Source organism: Castor canadensis, chromosome 4, assembly GCF_047511655.1.
Source record: "Castor canadensis chromosome 4, mCasCan1.hap1v2, whole genome shotgun sequence".
Taxonomy (NCBI): Eukaryota; Metazoa; Chordata; class Mammalia; order Rodentia; family Castoridae; genus Castor; species Castor canadensis.
Genome location: NC_133389.1, coordinates 91,014,854 through 91,028,610, shown reverse-complemented (window position 1 = coordinate 91,028,610; position 13,757 = coordinate 91,014,854). Strand labels below are relative to the sequence as shown.

The following is a 13,757-nucleotide window of genomic DNA, read 5'->3' as shown; positions in this document are numbered from 1 at the left end:
TGGCCTTGCCTGGGGCTTCATTTGCCTGCCTGCTTTTAGTTTCTGCACATTTTAGGAAATTGGTGCCCCAGACATTTTGTAATTCTTGAAGAGCTTAAAATAACTTCAACAAATTTCTTTTCTTCTTAAACTGACCATTGTTGGTTTCTGTGGCTTGCAATGAAGGATCCTGACTGATACTGATTCCACATACAGGATATAGGAACACAGGTCTTTCCATTTAGCAAAGAAAGCACTCAAGAAGGGTGATGGTGAATCAGAAAAGATTGGGAAACAAACTTTCATCTGGTAGATTAGAGGTTTTATTTTCCTTTTGCTCTTTACTAAGAAAGCTTAGTCACCATAAAATACCCAGTATAGTAAAGTGCCAAAGGGCATAGTCTTTACAGTCAGACAGACCAAGGTTAAATTTTCTTAAATTATTTACAAGCAGTCTAACTAGCTAAGTTTTGGGCTCTTCAAGTTTAAGCCTCATTTTTCTATCTGTAAAGTATGAATCATTAAACTTGTGATGCTTGTAGCCACCCAAAATCCTTAGAACACTTCCTACACATGAAGAAATATTCACTTAATGAATCTGCTTTCCTGAGGTAGAATCCAAAGTGGTTTCTTAGCCTTCTTTGTAGGTGGAGCACTGGTATGTGCTCTAGGCACTACCCACTTTTGACTTTGGTTTGGAAGTGAGCAGGGTGAGGGACATGCAGAGTCTTCCTGTAGATAGAGAGAGGTGTTGTCTAAGGGGTCACACATGACTGATGTAGCACTGGCAAAGCTCTGGTCTCCAGTCTCAGCAGCGTCAATGTGTGTCCTCACCATGACAGGGAATGACAACACTCTAATCACTGATGGAGCAGCTTATTAGTTGTGATGTGGACATCGTTCAGGTTAGCACAGCCTCCAAGCTAGGTCTCTGCTCCCCTACCACTAGGAAGTCTATGAGCTGCTTGTCTAGTTAAATTAGCCAGAGTGGATTCTGCTGTTTGCAATGAAGAATACTGAGTGATATAGGAGATTCATTAATACAGTGTTTACCTGAAGTCATTTTCAATGTTGCTGGGTTGACTTTTGGTAATTGTTGTCTATCAGGCAGGCAATAGTTAATTGCTATAATTTCCTAGAGTTTGATCTTCTTGGGAAGACAGGGCCCTCATTACATTGTAGGAAAATCACACTCACTAAGCTCTCTGCATCCTTCATGCTGGATCCATGGTAAGAAAAATGTGCTTGTTGCTGAGGATAGGGATTAGTGATTTCTTAGGTTCTGTTATTTTTTTTTTTTCACATTGACTTAATATCAACTAAGAGTTTAAAGCTAAACTAATATCCAAGTAATTGGAGCAACTCCATTTTTCTAAACTTTCAAAAGTTTAGAAAAAAATAAAAGATTAAAAATCTTTAAAAATTAAAATGTTTTTAAAGGAATTCCTCCAAGCCACCATCTCCATCCAGATAACCCATTTTAAATATGTTTCTAGTATTTTTTAAAGCAACAACAGCATGGTGTAGTGCAAAGTGTGATAGTGTGGGGGTTAGGAGCCCTGGATCCTATGTGTGAACCACCTACCCTCCTGCGACCTCAGATTCTGATATTATAAAATAAGAACTTAGGGTAAGTAATGTCTAAAGTCCTTCTCCAGGAGGATGGTGTGATGTGCTACCCAGATCCCTTTTCAGGAATAAAGGACATGTTTTCTCAGCTGCTAGAACTATTGCCAATAGGCGGATCTTGGCTCTTAGCTCCCATGGGGACTGCCTTGGTTGAAGAGAGCTGTGCCCTCAGGATCCTTCTCTATTTCCAAGGCAGCTCCCTTCTAAGACTGATTGACCCTTCTCTTTTATACTTCCCTCTTCCCCTATCTTTGGAGAAATCTGAAGGTTAGCTTTAGAGTTCCATGTAGGTTTAGCTGAGGCTTCCACTGAGACTACATCACAGCTCTGGTCTATCCTTCTTCCTTCTCTGCAACAAGAGCATTTCTGATACACCTCCTGCAGCCAATCTCTGTCTCAGAGTCTAATTCCTAGGGAGCCTAACTGGAACTTCTGATTCTTAATTTCCAGTTCTATTATTATCTCCAAGTAAGGGGATAAAGAGTCCCTACCTTGGGCTCTTTACCTCCTCTGAACTTCCTTACTTTTTATTGTCTCTTTTGCTCATTTAGCACAAAATTGCTGCTGTCTATATTCTTCATTCATGTGGGTGTCTGCCTGGCTACTCAGCAAGGGGAAAATCATCTTCAGAGCAGGGACCAGGGGAGTAGGTATCTTAGTTTGGGCTGGTATAACAAAATACCATAGACTGGATAACTTAAACAACAGTTATTTCTCAGTTTTGCAGGCTGTGGAATTCAAGATCAAGGTGCTAGCTGACTCAGTTCCTGGTAATGGCCCTCTTCCTGGCTTGCAAATGTCTGGCTTCATGCTGTCCTCAATGGTGGAAAAAGAGTGTCTTCTTATCAGGTCCTAATCCCATCATGAGGGCTCCTTTCATGACCTTATCTAACTAACTACCTTTCAAAGGCCCCTCGTCCAAATATCATCATATTGAGGAGTTAGGGCTCCAACATAGGAATTGGGGTGTGTGTGTGGGCTCATAAATATTCTGTCCATAGCAGTCGGGAATCAGACAAGATTGTGTGTGTGTAAAAAAGCAAACTATAATGTAAATGTGTGTGTGTGTAAGTGTATGTGTTCGTGTTCGTGTTTCCATGGTCCCGAGAAGCACTCAGCAGATGGTTTTTGCTGCTTCTGACTTACACATTTGAAGTAGACCCTATGTGTACCCTTCTGAGTTAAAGCCTTCAAAATGCTTCCAGGTGTGCTTTCCAATGGGGCACAATTCCACTCCCACTCTATGTGACTCCTGGCAGGTTGTCATATTAACAAAGGACTGGCTTGCTATTTGTATTTTTGTAAATGTCCACCCCAAAAAAACCCAAGTGATATTTTACAAATCTTAGGAAGACTTTACCATGGCCAAAAAACTACTCCTGAATTCATTTCAAGAGCACTGAAAAAACAAAGATTAAAAAGAGAAACAAGTAGGGGAAAAGTGTGGTGGCTCACACTTGTAATTTCAGCTATGCAGGCAAAACTACAAAACTCTATCCACAAAAATAACTAAAAGCAAAAAAAGGTCTGGGGATATGGCTCAAGTGTAGAGCACCTGCCTAGCAAGCAAGTTCAAACCCCAGTACCACTGGGAGAGAGACAGAGACAGAGAGAGATAATCAAGTAGGGCAAACAGAGAAATGTTTTGGAAAGATCTTTCAGAGAACAGGAACCTCTAAATCAATCATCGGCAAAATATGTTTGCCCACCAAAGGAGTGTAGGAGAATAAAAAGAATTTCCCAAATACCAGATTGTCTCATTGCTCTTGGCTAATTTGCATAATAGTATCATTTGCATATTGTTCTGTAGTGACTGTAATCCCTGACCACTGAAATTGTAAAAAATACATATTTGGTTTTGTTGTGTTTTATTTTTCTTTGTTGTGGGAAGGGAGAGAGAGACAGAGACACACACACACACACACAAAGAGAGAGAGAGAGTGAGAGAGATAGATATATTTCTTAATAAAGTCTCAAATTCCAATTTTTATCTTCATACATGCAGCTCTTTGAAGTCACCCCAATTTTTCCTAATAATTCTGAGAAATTGCAGTGCTGCTCCCTTGCCTACTACCAAGTTAATGTGAGAACAGAAGAGTTGAATTCCCCGGAGGTCCAGTCTGCAGTCTACATAAAGGTATCTCAAGGCTCAGGATGTCCCTGGGTCCTAGTCATGTTTTGCTTTGGGAAAAACTCACCTTGTTGTTGTGTTGGAGATGCACCCAGCCTCCGTAGCCAAATCTCTGCAGTGGGGAGAAGCACAATTAGACTTAAAGAGGAAAGAGAGGACTACAACAAAGGTGCAGCTTCAGGGCAAAGGATCATGAGCCCCAGCCATTCAGGCATCACCTTCCTATTTGCCAAATACCTGTGTATTGCTTATTCAATATTTAACGTTTAAATCAATTTACTTGTTTTTCTTAAATTTATTTATTTATTTGTTTTTATTGGACATTATAGTTGTACTGGGGGTACATTGTGACATTTGCAAAAGTATTTACACTATATCTTAGATTTACCCCCTCCATCTTTCTCCTTTCTCCTTCCTCACTCCTTAGAGGGCTCATTGTTCCATTTTCATACGTGAATACATATTACTTCCACCATTTTTGCCCTCCTTCACCCTTCCCTTACGCCCTCCTCCCCACAGAAAATCCTAAATCTCAGAAGTACTGGTTTTGTCTTTTCTCCTAATTCAGTTTGAAAATATAAAGTGAAAATCAACATCAAAATGTATTTGTTTATGAACTACTCAAAATCATTTCATAGTCTACCAGGAGTACACAGAACATAAGGACCATTTTTTAGGGAATACACTGCTCTTCAGAGTGTGGGTTTCAATCCATGATTAGTTCATGGAATCAATTTAGTGGATAGGGACCCAGACATGTTAGAAACATGAAGCAGGATGAGTAGCAGATGCTGCATATGTCCCAACTCATATCCCCTCCCTTTAATGCTTCAGTGCACACCAGCCCATCTCTGACTGCCAGTGCCTGTGTTTCTTTAAGGGCTTCCCTTTTGCTCCTTCTTTGATGGAGCCCTTTTAGCAGGTCAGAAGTACCAGGAAATTATCTCTCCCTCCCCACTTGCCTGGCAGTCTTCAATCCATAATGGAGGGAGTACCCCACCCCTGGGTAGGATAACTCTGAGGCAAGGCTCACATTCTCTACTGGATAACAAACCTTGCATTGGCTTCCTTACTTTCCCTATCTCACCTCCCCAGTCTACTGGTGTTTCCTGGGGTCATCTCCAAAGTGAACTACTTGCATTTGAGTCCGTATCTCAGAATGCTTGAAAAATGTGAGCTAAGATAGTAAAAGAATGGAACAGAAAACAACAGAACAGCGTACAGCAGTACAGAACAGAAAAGTCTCCCATGTAGTATGTTTCACGAAAAAATTTTCCAATTATGTATGTAAATGTTTGTACTGAGTCCTGATATAAAGTACATTTCTTCGGGGGAGTCAAAGTAAAACAAATTGATAGCTGGGGGTGGTGCTCAAGTGGTAGAGTACAAGCATGATGCCCTGAGTTCAAACTCCAGTAACCACCAAAAACCCAAACAAACAACCCATAAAAATAAAAATTGAGAGTCATTGCCTTAAAACATAGGTATATATGACTCATGTAACTATGGGTTTTAAAATATCATTTCATTCATTCATTTATTCATTCATGACCAGCCTTACTAGGGCAGAGAAAATAAAAGTGAAAACGGACAGTTCCAGCTTATGTGGAACTGTCTTTCTCCAGTCTAATCCAAGACACTGTTTTCAATCTCCCTCTGCTAATACTAGCTGACCCAAAGTGAGGTCAGATTCCCAGAGAACTCATGCAGCCCTGTCATGGTCTGTGTTGCACAGGAGTACAGCTTGTCCGTTGCTTGTCTCCTCCAGCCTGGACTGCAGTGCACTCGGGTACTTAACTGTGATTGGGATCTACCAGCTGCAAGATCCTGCCAAGTCCTAAGATTTGAATTAATTCTAAACCAGTCTTAGTCTACCCAGGTTAAGGTCTATTCTTTAGTTCTAGCTCCAAATAATCATATTAGCTCTGGAAATCCATCTACTCCTCCCCCAGTGACCCTCTTTAGCAAGCTGGGCACAAAGGGAAACTGTGGACAGGAGCCCAGCTTCTCCTCCCTACACCTGATTTCTCCTTTGCCTGTGCAAACCCTCATTCTCCTCCCTTCAGGCATTCAGTACCCCTATACTTTTACCTTCTCTTCACTTGGAAAAAGCTGCAAGAGAATATTGGAGGAGAATAACTCCTCCAATTGGAGTTATAAAATATAACTGGATCAGTTATGATTAGGATCTTAATCAGTTATACTTTAGAGTAAGCTTGAGACTAGCATTGTGCTCTTGAACTGGAAAATTGCCATTGATATTTTTAATGTAAAAGAAAAAGGTTTTATTTCTTTCTTTCCTCCCCCTACACCTGCTGTTTTTCTTCCTTCTTCTATCCTTTCCTTCCTTGCTCTCTGTCTTAATGTTTTTTAGTCTCTAAAGAATTTTAACATATGAATGTTAGTAGATTAGAGAAGTATTCCATTTGGGGAAGGACAGAGAGGTAGAGGGAGATAGAGAAAGAGAGAGCTGTACTCCTGTGTGAGACGTACTGTGACAGGGCTGCATAAGTTCTCTGGGAACCTGATCCACACTTTAGGCCGGCTGGTATTGGCAGAAGGAGAGTGAAAAGGGTATCTGGTTTCAGACTGGAGAAGGAGCTTGTTCCATATAGACTAGTGACATCAGGCCTGGCTTATAGAAAGGGCTTTGTCAATGCTAACGATGGTGATGGTGCTGGTGTAGGTGTAGGTGGTACTAATGGCAATGGTGGAGAGAGTGAGATGATGGTGGTAGTTGGCAGTCATTATAACAACAGTGGTGGTGCCAAGGATAGTGTGGTACTGGTGGTGGCCATAGCAGTGGCGATGGCAGTAGCAGTGGTGGAAGTAGCAGAGGGGAGGGGAGATATGGTGGCAGAAGACAGCAGGGAGTGGTGATATGGTGGTGATGGTTGTATTCTACCTGTAGCTGGAATGCTCTGGGGTCAGATACTGCAGAGAACTATGAAGGAAGGAGATCTTTGCTACTCTGTGTTCCGCCATCCCTTTCCTGGAAAACATGAAGGGTTGTTACCCCACATGCCCCTTTAAAGACCTAATGTATTTAAAGCAACTCTATTCAGCTTCAGGTCTAGACTCCATAGAGTCCCTTACCTCTCATCCTGGGCTGAGCCAAACCTTCAGTCTCAAATGTGTAACATTGGGAGTGGTTTAGTCAGAGCTATGTCAGGAGGCCCTCACAGTCTGAAAGTGTTTGACTGACAATGACCAGAGTCCCATAGGCATTTATGGCATGACAAATGAAGAGCAAACTTTAAAAGTTCAAGGGAACTTTGTTTCATATATAAGAGATGTTTCTGATATGGATACACATGAGTCAAAATGGATGAACTGAATGAGTTTCTTTTATTGGTGGTACTGGGATTTGAACTCAGGGCCTTGTGCTTGCTATGTAGGTGCTCTACCTCTTGAACCACACCACCAGTCCTTTTTGTGTTAGTTATTTTTGAGATAGGGTCTTACTTTATGCCTGGGCTGGCCTGGACTGTGATCCTCCTATTTGTGCTTCCACACATAGCTGGAATGACAGGCATGCACCACTGCACCGAGCCATTGTTTGAAGTGGGGTCTCATGAACTTTTTGCTAGGGTTGGACTCTAACCACAGTCCTCCTGAGAAGCTAGGATTATAGTTATGAGCCACTATGCCCAACCTTGAGATGGGGTCTCACATGTTCCCAGGCTGTCCTTGAATTCTTGAGCTCAATCTATCCTCCTGCCTCAGTTTCCTGAGTACCTGGGATGGACTACAAGTGTGAACCTCTGTGCTCAGCTTTCTGAGTGGCATTTTTAATATCTTGGAAACCTTACACCTTCATGAGGTGAACAATGCTCCTCCTGAGTGATGAAGCCAGATATCTGCTTCCTCAGAATAGTTGTTTAAAAGTCAAATTATGTCTGAGGTTTTTGTCTTTGAAAACCTTACCTTGAACAAGTACAACTCAATGGTTACTAATGAAAGAAGATTTATGTATATGCTTTTTAATTAAAGGCCAGACTTTTTTTAAAACCCCACTGTAAGAGAGCCTTTGCAAGTCCTACTATTGTGCACATCTTAGGTGATCAATAAAGACTTGCTGAAGAAAAAAGACAAAAGCTTACCATGATCATTGTTGTGTAGAGCCACCTGAAACCTCTTTCACATGGCTTCCTGAGCCAGGATCCTCCTATTTGTGACAGCAGAGTGTGGGTTCTTATTCAAAAGAGACCATTTAATTAAGCTCCCTGGAATCTGCTCTTTCCACCTTAGATTTTATTTTAAGAATCCTGACTATGACTCTGATTAAAACCATCATTACTAAGTGAAAATGAAAAATTTCTCAAATCCTAGTACTTTGTCATTATTAGTTAATCATCAGCCTGGACGTGTTGGCTCTATTTTTCTGTTTCTTCATTGCACAAGAGGTCAAAGTTGTGGAGGTGTGTCTATTAATCTTTAAGAAGGAAAGGCACATTTGAAAGAAGACATTTCTTCCAAAGGGACTTCATCTTCTCAAATAAAAATAGTACTGGCTTATTTTTTTATTGGAAAGTTTGGAAAATAGTGAGAAAAGATCAGAGACTGAGGTTTTAAAATAGTAAGTATTTTCTCCACCAAGAAATAATTTGATGACAAAAGAAACTGGGCTGTCATTGATGTCACTTTAATACTCATTCTACTCTGACCATGTAGAGTAGAAATGAGGGACAAGGGAGAAGAATCCCAGCCACATTTAGTTTCTATTTATCTCACTCCTAGTAGGGAAATACTGCAGTTTGGGGCTAATTGTTTCATTACTGATTTGCTGATACTTCAAGGAAAACAGATCCAATTGCCTGACCTATGGGATGGAAGGTTCCAGTAACTACCTGACAAAGCTTCTCTCAGCATCTTATGTGAATGTGACAAGTTGAGAGCCTTTGTGTCAAGGAGGACCCCGGGGAGTGGAGGGAAGCATGGATGTCCCTTATAGCAGTAACGTGTTCTGAGCAGTTTTCTCAAGGTAGATGGGGTGGTCATGTTCTGAAGGGAGAAATGTGATCCCATATAGCTTTAGGTTCATTTCTAAATATCAAGCACCTCATCTACCAAGAAGGGTTAACAATATAAATATCTGCATGTATCACAAGGTTTTTGTTGCTGCTTTTTATTTTTTGGAAGTGAAGCTTACACTAAAGTCCTTCACTTGTGCTCAACCATTTGAGCTTTGCCTCCAGATCTTTTTGATTTTTTAGTTATTTTTCAGATATCCTCCCCTACCAGCTTTGACCTCAGACTGTGATCCTGCTACCTATACCTCCCACATGGCTGGGATCACAGGCATGTGCCATCATGTCCAGAGCATATCACAAGGTTTAATATGAATCAAATTATTTCTCTTTGACTTTCTCCCTAGAAGAACAAAGAATTCGGCCTATCATGGTTGCCATTATTATTAGTAGTATTCTGAAATGTATCATCTCTATGCTTGCGGCATGTGTGAGACTGCAGGGTAAGGAGAAGCCTGGTTATTGGGTCTTTCAAGGCAATTGGTGATCGGAGGGGGAGGCAGTGTAAGGGCCAGCAGACCAAGTGCTTGGGAAGTTTCCAGGACACACATCTATGTGCCCCATGTGCTTAATCCTTCCACTTCCTAAACAGTTTAAACAATGCCTTTAGGGCCCTGCATGAGTCAGAACACATAAAAACAGTCAGCTTTAGATGACAGATTCTCTGCTTTAAATGGAGATAGGCTTGGGGTGGTGGTCAGGTAATGGGAGATGGGTTGTGGCATAGGCTGCTGATAGATGCATTCTCTTCTCTGCAAAGAGGAGACAGCTTCCAGATAGGGAAGACCTAGGGCCTTTATTCTTGTGGCTTATTTAGAAATAATCTTCAGTGCTCAGAGAGAAGGTCTTGTTATAGTACATAGGCTTGATGGGAAGAGGACCATTCTTCTCAAGGAGACTGTAGAGTGTGTTCCTCAGAAACAATGAGCTTTGGCTTAAATTATTTTGGGGATTTCTGAAGCTTTACTTTAAGTCCCTATGCCACACTAAGAATGCAACAAGAGGCCAGGTGTTGCCAAGGAACATCTGTAATCCCAGCACTCAGGAGGCTGAGTCAGGAGAGTCATGAGTTTGAGGTCAACTTGGGCCATATAGTGAGACCCTGTCTCAACAACAACAACAAAAAAGAATGCAAAAAACAGATAGAGCAGCTAGGTTCTTTTTTGTACAATGTGCCTTATGACTACCTGTGAAAGGAACTGAAAATTCCTTCCTCTACTGATGAAAACATCTTAACTATGACTGGCTTGCTCTCTGTCTTAGTATATTTGGTCTGCTATAACAAAATACCATCAACTGGTGGCTTATAAGTGACAGACATTTATTTCTCACAGTTCTGGAAGTTGGGAGTCAAGGCACTGATATATTTGATGTCTGATGAGGGCCTGTTTCCTGGTTCATACATGGGGCCTTCTTGTTGATTCCTCATATGGAAGAAAGGTCAAACAAGCTTCCTTGGGCCTGTTTTATAAGGGTATTATCCAATTCCTCATGATCTAATGGCTTCCCAAAGGCCCCATCTCCTAGTACTATCACCTTGAGCGTGAGGATTTCAACACAGGAAGTTTATAGGGGACACAAACATTCAGACCATAGCACTCTCTAAACCTCAAAATCTTTGTCTGAGCTGGGTATGGTAGCTCATACCTGTGATCTCAACTACTTTTGAGGTGGAGATAGGAAGATCACAGCTCAAGACCAGCCAGGGCAAAAAAGCTAGCAAGACCCAATCTCAACCAACAAAACAGGCATAGTAGTATGCTACTTGGGAAACATGGGTAGGAGGATCTTGGTCTGAGGCCAGGTCTGAAAAATACCTAAAGTAAAAAGGCTGCTCAAGTGGTAGAGTGCTTTCCTGGCAAACTGCTCCCCCCCACCAAATCCTTATCTGGATAAGGAGGTGTATACCATGGAGCTTGGAGCCCCTACTGCGTGACATTCTGTACATGGCTGGATCATGCTGGATACTCTCAGGGGGAAAGTTCAAGTGGGCAGTGTACTCTAAGTCCACCATGAAGCTCCCAAAGCATTTCATGTGGGTGTCTTTGATATTAGAGAGAGGGAGAGAAGAAAAAGCTGTAATGCTGGAGTTAACGCTCTCTGCTGCCAATTGATTGAACCAGTATATCATATGCTAAAATTTGTTTTTCTTCTGAAGCTCTCAGATTAGGGGATATAAACTATCTCTTTTATTACCTGCATCACAAACCAATTAATTTATTCATTGTACCATTCATTAAACAATTACTCATAAACGAGGGATAGAGAATGGTATGTACCATAAGAAATAAGAAAAAAGGAGGGGGGCGCTAAGGGCATGGTTCATGGGAGTGTGCCTGCCCAGCAAGCAGAAGGCCCTGAGTTCAAACCCTAATACTGTCAAAAGGAAAAGAAAAAAGGTAAGAAACTGCATGTAGCTTTCAAAGAAGCCAAGAACTCCTGCGAGGTAACTGGTGCATTCCTCCCGTGAAATCATTAACATCATGGTGTTTACACTTTAATAAAATATGAGGAGGACAACCACATTAAGAACACCATGTTCCCATGTAAGCTTTTAGACTTCTTTTTTGGAGGGGGTGATAGGGCTCCATTTTACCAATATCTGTAATAGGCTAGGCTTTCAAAGATAGTTCAATGTCATTTGAATGTTTCAATCTACAGTTTCTACCACTCATCTTACTAAGATTCTCATGGACAAAGAAATGCTTACAGGAGACAGCTATAAGAAAAAAATAGTTTAATTTTACTTGCACAATGAACAACATTTTAATCAGTTCGGACTTTTCCTCTCTTGAGGTGAAAAAGATGAAACGTTGTAAGTGATGTGAAAGTACTAGCAGAATGCTAAAAACTGGGTGAAACCTGCTACTCAGCCTCAATAAACTTTTAGGTAATTTAAGATGTCTCTCATTCTCCCCACTTTCCTCCTTTTTTTAGTACTTACTCAATTCTTTTTTTTTTTTTTTTTTTGCAGTACTGGGGCTTGAGCTCAGGGCCTACACTTTGAGCCACTCCGCCAACCCTTTTTGTGTTAGGTGTCAAGATAGGGTCTTCCAAGCCCAGGCTGGCTTGGAACCGTGATCCTCCTGATCTCTGCCTCCTGAGAGTAACTAGGATTATAGGTGTGAGCTACTGGCGCCTGGTGTGTACTTACTCAATTCCTATTCAGTTTGTGTGTGTGAGTGTGTGTGAGTGTGTGTGTGTGTGTGTGTGTGTGTATGTGTGTGTGTGTGTGTGTGTATGTGTGAGAAAGAGAGAGAGGGAGAGAGAGAGAGAGAGACTGAGACTCACTATGTAGCCCAAGCTGGCCTTGAACTTGCAAATCTTTTGCCTTAGCCTCAAGACCTGGGATTGCAGGTCTGCACCACCACGCTGGCCATCTTTAGAGAAGCATGGAGAATACTTTCTTTCTTTTTTTTTGTGCTGGGATGGAAACAAGGGCTCATGAATGCTAGGCAAACACTCTACCATTGAGCCACACTGCCAGCTCCCTCCCCTTTTATCTTTTTTGCAGAGAATACTCTTCAGTGACACTCATTGTGCAAAGACTTCATACAATCTATTCTAGGGATTTTTTTGATGCACCTACTTCTAGTTCTTCATAACAAGGATTTACAGCTTAAAGATCAAAAAGGAAAGATTTCAGATAGTGTCCTAAAATAGACTAAAAAAGATTCACAAAGCTATCTCCTGGTGCTTCTAAAAGTTATTTTAAGCATTTTGAAAAGGAAATGCATTTTAAAACTCAAAACCTATCACATTCCATTTTTAATAGTCTTCTAGTTGAAACTGTAACTTTAAATCCTGTAGTTGGCAGGTATCTATCCAGTAGATAAATATGTGATTTAGAAGGAAGTAACTCTTCTTGACTTAAATTGTCCAGAAATTTAAAAGAATGCTTCATTTGAGGTGGAAAAAGAGAATTCAAGATGGCACTTATTTCTTTGATCCAATGCTCTTTCAAACTAAATATAAAAGTTATTTTTAAAAACTAGGAAATGAGATCTACCAAGTAATTTAAAATAATCCCCAGAGCAAAGAAACATCCACTTCCCCAAAGAAGAGAGAGGTCTATAAATAGAGGCATTGGAGAAACCCTGGAGAAGTTCCAGAAATAATTCAGCAAATTAATTACCATTACCTTTTCTAGATCTGGCCATTCTTTTGGTAGAATATGACTATGGATGTCAATTTTCATCTCCACAGGATCAAAGGAAACACTTGTAAAAAACCAAGAAATTTTGGTATCAAGAGATTTCCATGAAAACCTTGGAGTTAATTGATTTGCTCTGTCCCTTTGTGGTTACTTTCAAGTACCGGTCAAGAGGTCTGGCCAGTCAGTCTTGGTCCACTGGAACTGCCCTATTAAAGTTCAAAATTCTGTTTATCTACCTGGCTTTGGGTCAATACTCTTTGGTAAACAGGACTCAACTCAGCACAAAATTAAAAAAACAAACAAACCAGGACTGTATTCATCTTCTAAGGTCAAAAATTCAGCAGGCTGCATTAGATATATAGCAGCCCCAATTCTATTTTATCATGATGTATATAGTTAAAAGTGAAATAGTACATGATTAAAAATAAAATAATACAGAGGGCTTTTAAAGAAAAATAACAGAGCTGGGATATAGCTTGGTGGTGGAGTGCTTGCCTAGCATGCATGAGGCCCTGGGTTTGATCCCAGAACCAAACAAGAAAAGACAAAGAAAAAAACAAAAAATGACATATCCCTGATTCACTTCTTCTTATACTTGGTTTTATTTCTCAGAAACAACCAATTTTAATTTTTTTGTCCAGTTAGTTATTTCTATGACTTTAAGTAATATTTAGCGACTACCTTATTCATGTAAGTTTAGTATGTTGAAAAATGGTAGGGAAGTTTCATCTTTATGTTTAAATCATTGAAAGTGTCCACTCATGTCATATTTTTCCTTCATTGCCTTTGTTTTTTCACTCATTCAGTGATTCCTTCCTTCATACATACATTT

At 40.6% G+C, this 13,757-nt stretch overlaps 1 protein-coding gene across 3 annotated transcripts in view; it reads right to left on the bottom strand.

The window, feature by feature from the left end:
* Acmsd (aminocarboxymuconate semialdehyde decarboxylase) overlaps window positions 1-13,126 on the bottom strand; it is a 65,775-nt gene extending 52,649 nt beyond the window's left edge. For 2 of the 3 annotated variants that reach the window (XM_074070619.1, XM_074070618.1), the window contains exons 1-2: window positions 12,911-13,126; window positions 3,807-3,851 (exon numbers count right to left, since the gene is read on the bottom strand). In XM_074070619.1, coding sequence (XP_073926720.1) covers window positions 3,807-3,851; window positions 12,911-12,967 — 102 coding nt within the window. In that variant the 5' untranslated portion in view covers window positions 12,968-13,126. Of the gene's footprint in view, window positions 1-3,806; window positions 3,852-7,842; window positions 8,021-12,910 lie in introns of those variants that run through there. The other variant, XM_074070620.1, reaches the window with a different exon arrangement.
* Window positions 13,127-13,757: the final 631 nt, after the last annotated feature.